Source organism: Coregonus lavaretus (genome assembly GCF_964263955.1).
Source record: "Coregonus lavaretus genome assembly, chromosome: 15".
Taxonomy (NCBI): Eukaryota; Metazoa; Chordata; class Actinopteri; order Salmoniformes; family Salmonidae; genus Coregonus; species Coregonus lavaretus.
This window is the reverse complement of record NC_140002.1, coordinates 20,627,596-20,639,270: the sequence shown is the minus strand read 5'-3', so window position 1 is coordinate 20,639,270 and position 11,675 is coordinate 20,627,596. Positions and strand designations below refer to the sequence as shown.

General features: G+C 41.2%; 1 protein-coding gene across 1 annotated transcript; it reads right to left on the bottom strand.

The window, feature by feature from the left end:
• Window positions 1–158: 158 nt before the first annotated feature.
• Window positions 159–10,396, bottom strand: LOC311142984 (proline-rich protein 11-like). The gene is made up of 10 exons (XM_084178769.1): window positions 10,290–10,396; window positions 9,432–9,550; window positions 8,824–8,938; window positions 4,915–5,037; window positions 4,563–4,805; window positions 4,366–4,464; window positions 4,068–4,186; window positions 3,706–3,765; window positions 3,473–3,569; window positions 159–970 (listed from the first exon to the last, which is right to left on the bottom strand). The coding sequence occupies exons 1-10, from the start codon at window positions 10,302–10,304 to the stop codon at window positions 902–904; spliced, it is 1,059 nt and encodes a 352-aa protein (XP_084034895.1). The 5' UTR covers window positions 10,305–10,396; the 3' UTR covers window positions 159–901.
• Window positions 10,397–11,675: the final 1,279 nt, after the last annotated feature.

Genomic DNA, 11,675 nt, shown 5'->3' with positions numbered 1-11,675 from the left:
TCCCGCAACCAAAACAGTTAAATGTATCGTCTTTTATGGATACCGAAATTGTCCCAATAAACGAATAATATATATACTTAAAACATGTCTAGGAATTCACAAATGTAATTGTATTCTTATAAGCACAATAGTGGTAAAAATAAGTTCTTAAACAAATTAAAAATGTAAACATTTTTATTTGGTTACAGTAGCAAATTAAAAGATCATGCAATATAAGCTTTTAGAAAAAAGTTACATAAACAAAGATCAAAACACAATAGCTCACAAACATTTTGGGTCCCCAGTCAATGCGCAATTTCCAAATATAGTCCGTCAGATACATTTACTTCCTCATAAAATGACGACTAACTGAACCCACATTAAAAACGTGATGCGTCTGACTCAGTTCAAGTAACTCGTCATAGATTGTGTTTCCTCAACATGTACAGAGTATCTCAACTACTGCTTTTTAAATATCAGTATTGCTCACTTAACATCCTCCTTGGAGTCACTGTTCCAAAAACCTTTAAGGCAGTGTCGGGATTGACCAATCCAATGTCTGATACAGAGGGGCAGTCAAGGCAAGTCCTCATCTGTCATTCAATGAATTAACAGGACTGTTCTGAAAAAGCAGCATTCACAGAAACTGCTTGCTTTCAGAACTTTTATGTCCGTTTTAAAATAGTGGTTCAAGACACAAGTGTTTCCTCTTTTCATCTTCAATCTCCCTAGCACTTAGTAACCCATTAAGCAGTGGAAAGCAGAAAGCGCTAGAAAATGTGCATTGCGCCAATAGTTACATCCATAGCTTGCATACCATCCTCATACAACACTGGAACTTTTTTTTTATCAGAACAGCCGCCTTTCACCGTTACATTTCAACTCGTCTTGATCGACATCCGTGTATTTATCAACAAATGTCTCAGTTTTGATAATAAAAGGTTCCATTGCAATTCTTTGCCTTTGGAGATGGTCCTCGTGGTAAGGCACTCTGAGGGAATAAATAACAACGTAAGTAGTGAAAAAGGTGACACACCTTTATAACCATACATACAGTACCAGTCAAAAGTTTGGACACACCTACTCATTCCAGGGTTTATTTACTATTTTTTACATTGTAGAATGGTAGTGAAGACATCAAAACAATTAAATAACACATATGGAATCATTTAGTAACCAAAAAAGTGTTAAACAAATCAAAATATTGAAATTCGTCAAATAGCCACCCTTTGCCTTGATGACGGCTTTGCACACTCTTGGCATTCTCTCAACCAGCTTCATGAGGTAGTCACCTGGAATGCATTTCAATTAACAGGTGTGCCTTCTTAAAAGTTCATTTGTGGAATTTCTTTCCTTCTTAATGCGTTTGAGCCAATCAGTTGTGTTGTGACAAGGTAGGGGTGGTATACAGAAGATAGCCCTATTTGGTAAAATATAAAGTCCATATTATGGCAAGAACAGCTCAAATAAGCAAAGAGAAACGACAGTTCATCATTACTTTAAGACATGAAGGTCAGTCAATACGGAACATTTCAAGAACTTTGAAAGTTTCTTCAAGTGCAGTCGCAAAACCATCAAGCGCTATGATGAAACTGGCTCTCATGAGGACCGCGACACGAATGGAAGACCCAGAATTAACTCTGCTGCAGAGGATAAATTCATTAGAGTTACCAGCCTCAGAAATTGCAGCCCAAATAAATGCTTCACAGAGTTACAGTGAGGGAAAAAAAGTATTTGATCCCCTGCTGATTTTGTACGTTTGCCCACTGACAAAGACATGATCAGTCTATAATTTTAATGGTAGGTTTATTTGAACAGTGAGAGACAGAATCACCAAAAAAAAAATCCAGAAAAACGCATGTCAAAAATGTTATAAATTGATTTGCATTTTAATGAGGGAAATAAGTATTTGACCCCTCTGCAAAACATGACTTAGTACTTGGTGGCAAAACCCTTGTTGGCAATCACAGAGGTCAGACATTTCTTGTAGTTGGTCACCAGGTTTGCACACATCTCAGGAGGGATTTTGTCCCACTCCTCTTTGCAGATCTTCTCCAAGTCATTAAGGTTTCGAGGCTGACGTTTGGCAACTCGAACCTTTAGCTCCCTCCACATATTTTCTATGGGATTAAGGTCTGGAGACTGGCTAGGCCACTCCAGGACCTTAATGTGCTTCTTCTTGAGCCACTCCTTTGTTGCCTTGGCCGTGTGTTTTGGGTCATTGTTATGCTGGAATACCCATCCACGACCCATTTTCAATGCCCTGGCTGAGGGAAGGAGGTTCTCACCCAAGATTTGACGGTACATGGCCTGTCCATCGTCCCTTTGATGCGGTGAAGTTGTCCTGTCCCCTTAGCAGAAAAACACCCCCAAAGCATAATGTTTCCACCTCCATGTTTGACGATGGGGATGGTGTTCTTGGGGTCATAAGCTGCATTCCTCCTCCTCCAAACGCGGCGAGTTGAGTTGATGCCAAAGAGCTCCATTTTGGTCTCATCTGACCACAACACTTTCACCCAGTTGTCCTCTGAATCATTCAGATGTTAATTGGCAAACTTCAGACGGGCCTGTATATGTGCTTTCTTGAGCAGGGGGACCTTGCGGGCGCTGCAGGATTTCAGTCCTTCACGGCGTAGTGTGTTACCAATTGTTTTCTTGGTGACTATGGTCCCAGCTGCCTTGAGATCATTGACAAGATCCTCCTGTGTAGTTCTGGGCTGATTCCTCACCGTTCTCATGATCATTGCAACTCCACGAGATCTCAACCCCATAGAAAATCTTTGGAGGGAGTTGAAAGTCCGTGTTGCCCAGCGAGAGCCCCAAAACATCACTGCTCTAGAGGAGTGAAATACCAGCAACAGTGTGTGAAAACCTTGTGAAGACTTACAGAAAACGTTTGACCTGTGTCATTGCCAACAAAGGGTATATAACAAAGTATTGAGAAACTTGTTATTGGCCAAATACTTATTTTCCACCATAATTTGCAAATAAATTCATTAAAAATCCTACAATGTGATTTTCTGGATTTCTTTTCTCATTTTGTCTGTCATAGTTGACGTGTACCTATGATGAAAATTACAGGCCTCTCTCATCTTTTTAAGTGGGAGAACTTGCACAATTGGTGGCTGACTAAATACTTTTTTCCCCCACTGTATGTTGGAACTCCTTCAGCATTCCAGGTGAAGCTGGTTGAAAGAATGCTGAGTGTGCAAAGCTGTCATCAAGGCAAAGGGTGGCTATTTGAAGATTCTCAAATATAAAATATACTTTGATTTGTTTAACACTTTTTTGTTTACTACATGATTCCATATGTGTTATTTCATAGTTTTGATGTCTTCACTATTATTCTACAATGTAGAAAATAGTAAAAATAAAGAAAAACTCTTGAATGAGTAGGTGTGTCCAAACTTTTGACTGGTAGTGTACATACATACATACATACACACACGGGCTCTGTAAAGCTGTGGTGCCCCAAATTGAGTGAGTGACCTACCTGGAACCTGCGTCGCAGGGCCTGAGTCATGATGGGGGTGAGGCCAGTGCCTGTCTCCATATTCTCCTTGTCAAACAGAGGAGTACCACCAGGACTCCTAAAGAGTGAAGAGAAACAGTCAGACTGAGCATTCACTTGATTATAGTCCTTCGAATTCCTGTTTTGAGGTAACACAAGAACCCCAGAATAAAGCCAACACAAGAATAAAGCACTTGAGTGTTCAAATGCATTACCTATTGATTTGAACCCTCTTCAGCTGTGTACGCAGATTCATGGGGCTTTTGGTAGGTGTTCTAGGGTGGGAAATAACATTTGATCATCTCTACAATAAGACAACATAAATCCAATAAAGAAAACAAAATGTTTCAAAAGCTGTTCTTCAATTCTCGTCCAGGTGTGCAGGCTTTTGTCCAGGCCTGATAATCATGATAAACACTGATAAACATGATAAACACTGATAAACATGATTCAAATGATTATCAGTATTGGCCTGGAGCAAAAGCCTGCACAACATGTGGTGGATCCCCGGGACCATGATGGAGAACACTGTGATAATCTCCTGGTCACAAAACAATGGCAGCAGATGAAGGTTTACCTTCCAGCGTTAAGGTGTTTGGGGAGCTTAGGGGGCAGTTGGCAGTGGGATCGTTTCAGACGGACATTCTGCAGGTCTGCCGCAGTGACCAGAGGGGCACGTATCTTCTCTGGAGTCCTCTGAAATAGAGACAGACCCATTGTCAGACAATGGCCTTGTTGCACACGTTTATGCTGGAAATGCAAGAGAGAATCAGGCACATTACTGCATGCTATGTGGGAGTGTCCTATGGATCTTACATTTTGGACAGGTGGAAGCACACATTACTTTGAGTAGGCTAAGGATATGCCTTGCTTACCTTCGATTTCACTCTGCTGGCAATGACCTTTCTCAGTTTAACAGCCTGTAAATCCCTGAGGGTCACAGCCACCAGTATGTCCTGCTTCTCCTTGGAGCTCTAAGTGACAGACAGAGGTCAGATCATAGGAGAGATGAGACTGAAATCGATCTATGACCACCAAAAAAGAAAGAAAGAAAGGTGAGTTAAGTTCTTACCTGTTGAGTATTGGAGGCCACTCTTTTTTTAGGGACGTAGGGTTGCAGAACAGTGGTAGACGGGGGAGGAGGAGGTGGTGGTGGTGGTGGAGGAGGAGGTGGGGCTGGGACTGGTGGTGTGAGAGCAGGGAGAGGGTCCACACTTGACCCACAGCCCAACGGAAGAGGGGGAGGAGTAGGGAACATTGGACGGACTAAACCACCAGCCACAGTCCCATGGCAATGGCATGCAGTGTTACCACCCTGCTGAAACAAGACAGGCTTTAGTGACGTAGTACTGCATGTGGCTGTTTGTCACATCATGATCACACCCTAAGGTATATTCAGTTGAGTGTAATTGTTGGTGTCTCACCTGAAGAGCAGAATGCAAGGCACCCATCTCCCTCTGCAGCTCAGCCATTTGATTCTGGAGGGTCTCTAATTGTTTGGCATACTCCCGCCAGAAGAAAAATGTTTTCAAGAATCCAGCAAATGACTGCAATAGATAGATGGAAGTAGAAATTGGGTCAGTAGCTAGGCTTCCATCCAATGGCAAAGGTGCATAAAGATGGCAGTGCGGGTAGGCTAGTCTATAGTGCCCTCCACTAATATTGGCACCCTTGGTAAATATGAGAAAGACAGGCTGTGAAAAAAATGGCTTTGCTGTTTAAATATTTACAAAAATCAAACCTTTAATTGAAAAAATGAATGTGAAATAAATTAAATAAATATTTTTCTCCAAAACATGTGACACAATTATTGTCACCCCTACAAATTCTTATGAGTAAAATCTAACTGAAGTATATTCCCATTAATATTTTACATTTTTAAGTTCACCTGAGTGATTAGGAACACTTAAGTGGTAAGCCATGACTTCCTGTTTCACTGGGGTGACACACAAGCCAAGTTCCCATTGTCATCCATCACTATGGGAAAGACCTGAGAATACAGTAATGATGTGCGACAAAAGGTTGTGGAGCTGCACAAATCAGGAAATGGCTATAAGAAAATAGCTCAACGGTTGAAAATGCCAATTTCCACAATCAGGGCAATAATTAAGAAGTTTAAAGCAATTGGAGATGTTAACAATCGGCCTGGAAGAGGACGTGTGTCTATATTGACCCCACGCACAGTGAGGAGGATGGTACGCGTGGCGAAAAAAATCTCCAAGGATCACAGCTGGAGAATTGCAGACGTTAGCTGGGTCTTGGGGTCAGAAAGTCTCCAAAACTACGATCAGACGCCACCTACATAACCACAAGTGGTTTGGGAGGGTTGCCATAAAAAAAGCCTTTGCTGTCATCAAACAACAAACTCAAGCGCCTACAGGTTGCCAAACGTTACTGGACTTTTCAATGGGATTGGGTTCTATGGTCAGATGAGACCAAAATATAGCTTTTTGGAAACAAACACCAGAGGTGGGTTTGGCGTAGAGAACGATAGCCATGCAGAAAAGTACCTCATCCCCACTGTGAAGTATGGTGGTGGATCTTTGATGTTGTGGGGCTTTTTTTCTTCCAAAGGCCCTGGACAACTTGTTAGGATACATGGTATCATGGAATCCATCAAATACCAGCAGATAATAAATCAAAACCTGACTGCCTCTGCTAGGAAACTTAAACTGGGCCGTGGTTGGATCTTCCAGCAGGACAATGATCCAAAGCACACCTCAAAATCAACACAAAAATGGTTCACTGACCACAGAATCAAGGTTTTGCCATGGCCATCCAAGTCCCCTGACCTAAACCCAATAGAAAACCTGTGGGATGAGCTGAAGAGGAGAGTCCACAAGCGTGGACCTCGGAATCTGAAGGATCTGGAGAGATTCTGTATGGAAGAATGGTCTCAGATCCCTTACCATGTGTTCTCCAACCTCATTACGCATTATAGGAGAAGGCTCAGAGCTGTTATCTTGGCAAAGGGAGGTTGCACAAAGTATTGAATGAAGGGGTGCCAATAATTGTGGCACACATACAGTCCCAGTCAAAAGTTTAGACACACCTACTCATTATAGGGTTTTTCTTTATTTTTTACTATTTTCTACATTGTAGAATAATCGTGAAGACATCAAAACTATGAAATAACACATATGGAATCATGTAGTAACCAAAAAAGTTTAAACAAATAAATATATATTTTATATTTGAGATTCATCAAATAGCCACCCTTTGCCTTGATGACAGCTTTGCACATTCTTGGCATTCTCTCAACCAGCTTCACCTGGAATGCTTTTCCAACAGTCTTGAAGGAGTTCCCATATATGCTGAGCACTCGTTGGCTGCTTTTCCTTCACTCTGCGGTCCGACTCATCCCAAACCATCTCAATTTGGTTGAGGTCGGGGGATTGTGGAGGCCAGGTCATCTGATGCAACACTCCATCACTCTCCTTCTTGGTAAAATAGCCCTTACGCAGCCTGGAGGTGTGTTGGGTCATTGTCCTGTTGAAAAACAAATGATAGTCCCACTAAGCCCAAACCAGATGGGACGGCGTATCGCTGTAGAATGCTGTTGTAGCCATGCTGGTTAAGTGTGCCTTGAATTCTAAATAAATCACAGACAGTGTCACCAGCAAAGCACCCCCACACCATAACACTTCCTCCTCCATGCTTTACGGTGGGAAATACACATGCGGAGATCATCCGTACACCCACATCGCGTCTCACTAAGACACGGCGGTTGGAACCAAAAATCTCAAATTTGGACTATTTTCTACCGGTCTAATGTCCATTGCTCGTGTTTCTTGGCCCAAGCAAGTATCTTCTTCTTGTTGGTGTCCTTTAGTAATGGTTTATTTGCAGCAATTCGACCATGAAGGCCTGATTCACACAGTCTCCTCTGAACAGTTGATGTTGAGATGTGTCTGTTACTTGAACTCTGTGAAGCATTTATTTGGGCTGCAATTTCTGAGGCTAGTAACTCCATTCCTGTGGTGGTCCTCATGAGAGCCCGTTTCATCATAGCGCTTGATGGTTTTTGCGAGTGCACTTGAAGAAACTTTCAAAGTTCTTGAAATGTTCCATATTGACTGACCTTCATGTCTTAAAGTAATGATGGACTGTCGTTTCTCTTTGCTTATTTGAGCTGTTCTTGCCATAATATGGACTTGGTGTTTTACCAAATAGGGCTATCTTCTGTATACCCCCCTACCTTGTCACAACACAATTGATTGGCTCAAACGCATTAAGAAGGAAATAAATTCCATAAATTAACTTTTAAGAAGGCACACCTGTTAATTGAAATGAATTCCAGGTGACTACCTCATGAAGCTGGTTGAGAGAATGCCAAGAGTGTGCAAAGCTGTCATTAAGGCAAAGGGTGGCTACTTTGAAGAATCTAAAATATAACATATATTTTGATTTGTTTAACACTTTTTTGGTTACTACATGATTCCATGTGTTATTTCATAGTTTTGATGTCTTCACTATTATTCTACAATGTAGAAAATAGTAAAAAAGAAAGAAAAATCCCGGAATGAGTAGGTATGTCCAAATGTTTCACTGGTACTGTATATTTGAGAAAAATATTTGTTTTATGATAATTATTTATTTTTTCTTTCAATTATTTTACTTGAATTAAAGGGTAGATTTTTGTGAATATTTGGAATGAAAGACCAAGAGGATAAACAATAAAGACATTTTTTTCACAGCCTGTTTTGCTCATATTTACCAAGGGTGCCAATATTAGTGGAGGGCACTGTCCATGATGAGATTATTATGGATAAGAGCAAGAATATATTTTTATTTGTCAAATGGCAGTTAAGCATCGATCATCATGTCACCAGAATAGGATCCTCGATATTTATTGGAAAGGATCATCAAGATCACTGTGCACTTTCACCACCCTGTGAAGTTCATCATAAGTTATTTCATCTGTAGCCTAATACACTGCATGGTTTCCCCGAGTCATAGTGGGAGGATCACACACCATATCAAGTTTACTAACTTGGAGTCACGTGATATGATGCGCATAAAAACGCTTCCACCACCATTTCTCGCATAATTAATTTTACAAACACAAAAAGATCCCACCAAGTCGAACGAACAAATGATCTGTCAGCGTATATACAATTTTAACGAAACTTCCTGTTTCCGTCACAGCTGTTGTGATTTTTTTTTATACAGTATGACTTTACTCGCATAAAAACTGTGGATGGAAACGTGGTTAGTGTCACTGACATATAGAGTGAATCATGTAGGTAAGTGTTTGGGAATTAAATCTAACATAACATTTCCCTCAACCAAAACAGCCCTGTTACAAACATAGCCATGCTGTATAAACCTACCTGGCTCAGGCAGTTCCTCCAGATTTGGCATATCCTGCCAAATTCCAGCAGCAACACTCTGACACCCAGTAAAGGAACCGGACTGGTTTGGGTGATTGGGTCACAATTTCCAAGTCTAAAGAAAATACACACATAATGATAAGTGCTAAGAGAGTTGAGGAAAGGGTTGTCCTCCCTCTTGTGCATGATCATTCAGCCATCCATAGATTCATGTTGACATTGTAGGCAACAATAGAAGGACAACTGTTAGTAGGCTAGACTAATAAGGGTTAGTCAACAACAACCCTACTGTATGAGTGGCGCAGTGGTCTAAGGCACTGCATCGCAGTGCCAATAGAGATCCTGGTTCGAATCTAGGCTCTGTCGCAGCCGGCCGCGACCGGGAGACTCATGGGCGGCGCACAATTGGCCCAGGGTAGTGGAGGGAATGGCCGGCAGGGATGTAGCTCAGTTGATAGAGCATGGCGTTTGCAACGCCAGGGTTGTGGGTTCGATTCCCACGGGGGGCCAGTATAAAAAATGTATTCACTAACTGTAAGTCGCTCTGGATAAGAGTGTCTGCTAAATGACTAAAATGTTGCAGTGATGACTGCCATAGATTGACTCACTGTGTGGTTACAGGTGTGATGATGGGCTCAGGTGTTTCTTGAAGCCTTTTACTCATAACAGCCCAGCGTCTGCTGCTGGCCCTCTTCTTCCTGCGTTGCAGGAAGGCTTTGCTTGGTCCCTAAAGGCACAGTGAAGAAAGTCGGATTCAGTTACATTTCAAAATATGTATGGGTTAATGCACAAGTTAGTTATTTACACACCAGACTTACATTCAAACTCACTAGCTCTCTCACACACACCTTTTAATGTTTTGGCTGCAATGGTAAATGGGCAATATCCAATTGTACAAGTTAGCCAGCCATGTTTTCTATTGGCAGCCCATAGCCTAGGTCAGGGGTGTCAAACATATGGCCCGCGGTTGGGTAATTTTTTTTATATATAATAATAATAATAATAATAATACTTTGAGAGAGAGAAGGGGGGGGGGGGGGGGGTAAATATACGGGGGGGGGTAAATATACTGTAAAATGACTCAAACCAAATCTAAACTGTGTAGACTACAAATGATAAAAATCACCAAAATGAAAGCTAGAAAGTCAGGGAGCATAGAACACAAAAACGATGTTTAGATGACTATTTTATCTTAATTACCATAATTGTAGCTAGCTAAATAACAATTAACGTTACAACAAACAGGCTGGACTTCCTGCTTTTTCATACGTAGCTAACGCATACTGCTTCAACAGCCAAGCGAATGCATGAACAAGTTAGGTTTTGCCTGCCAGCAACGCTTTTGCACCAGCTAGCTAGCTAACATTAGCTAACACCGTCAGACCATATAGACGTTAACACACATCTGTATTCGTGGCGCTAGTTTAGTCCGCAAGTTAGTGAAACTTATAACTAACGTTACATACCCACGATCCAGCCATAAAAACGTATTCAAACTAGCTAGAGGATAAAAACAAATATTTGTACAATCTTTGCTTCGTTCAACAAGCAGGGATTTTCAAAATTCACTACTAAAGTCGCTTCAACAAATCAGGAAACGTATTACACACAGCTGGATGAATACGTACGTGGATAGGCTACTGAATACGGAAGTAGATAGAATGACCAATCACAGATGACTACTGTCCAGCCAAATGCAATGCCGGTTATTTTGTTAGCTAGCAACAAAACCTAAACAAACATGTGTAATTTCCTCAATATTAGGGTGCATTCGTAAATTCACTCTGGCTATCTACTCCGATTTCAGAGCACTCTCGTATGAGTGTGCCAGAGCGCAGAATAACAGACGAATTTACAAACGCTCAACACCCGTTGAATATGGCCGGTGTCAGTAAACATCGGCAACGCTCTGGATAACATACAAACAGGTTAACCAGCTCTACTACGGCGAGTAAAATGGTCAGAGTGAGGTGTTTTCTCATTTGTGTCTGGAAGTAGCTAGCCAACGGTAGCCAGTTAGCTTGGGTGCTTGACTGCCGTTGAGGCCAGAACGCTCGGATCAACCCTACTCCTCGGCCAGAGCGTCCTGCAGTGTGCGCTCTGAACGCTCCGAGAGCGAAACGTTCTGAATTTACGAACGCCCTGAGGGCACTCTGAGCGCACTCTGGAACTCCAGATTAAATTTACAAACACACCCTTAATGTGTGGTTAGTTCAGATATGTTTTAGAAATGTTGTAGCTAGAAAGCTAAGTGCCTTTGGTTAGTTAACTTGAGTGGAAAAAGTCATTTTGTCATTTTCATCTTAACCAGGTAAGTTTCTGCCCTAACCTGTAACTGCCTGCAGATTTTTACTAGCATCATCAGTGAATGAGTTAGCCAAGTATGTGTGTTTTAAAAAAAAATGTTTTTTTTAGGGGGTAGATCAGCTTTAATATTGCAGATAGATTGTAACTTCCATCAATGTAATTGTCTGCATCATTTCCAATCCCCCATGTTTTTTTTCTTCTCGCAAATATATATATATATACACATACATACATACAAACATATATACACATACAGTGGGGAGAACAAGTATTTGATACACTGCCGATTTTGCAGGTTTTCCTACTTACAAAGCATGTAGAGGTCTGTAATTTTTTATCATACGTACACTTCAACTGTGAGAGACGGAATCTAAAACAAAAATCCAGAAAATCACATTGTATGATTTTTAAGTAATTAATTTGCATTTTGTTGCATGACATAAGTATTTGATACATCAGAAAAGCAGAACTTAATATTTGGTAGAGAAACCTTTGTTTGCAATTACAGAGATCATACGTTTCCTGTAGGTCTTGACCAGGTTTGC

What these genes read in the sequence shown, in the direction of transcription:
- LOC311142984 (XM_084178769.1), bottom strand. An exon ending in ATCACACCTGTAACCACACA is followed by an intron (nt 8,939 to 9,431) that starts GTGAGTCAATCT and finishes TATTTTCTTTAG; the next exon opens with ACTTGGAAATTGTGACCCAA. An exon ending in CCTTGCATTCTGCTCTTCAG is followed by an intron (nt 4,806 to 4,914) that starts GTGAGACACCAA and finishes TTGTTTCAGCAG; the next exon opens with GGTGGTAACACTGCATGCCA.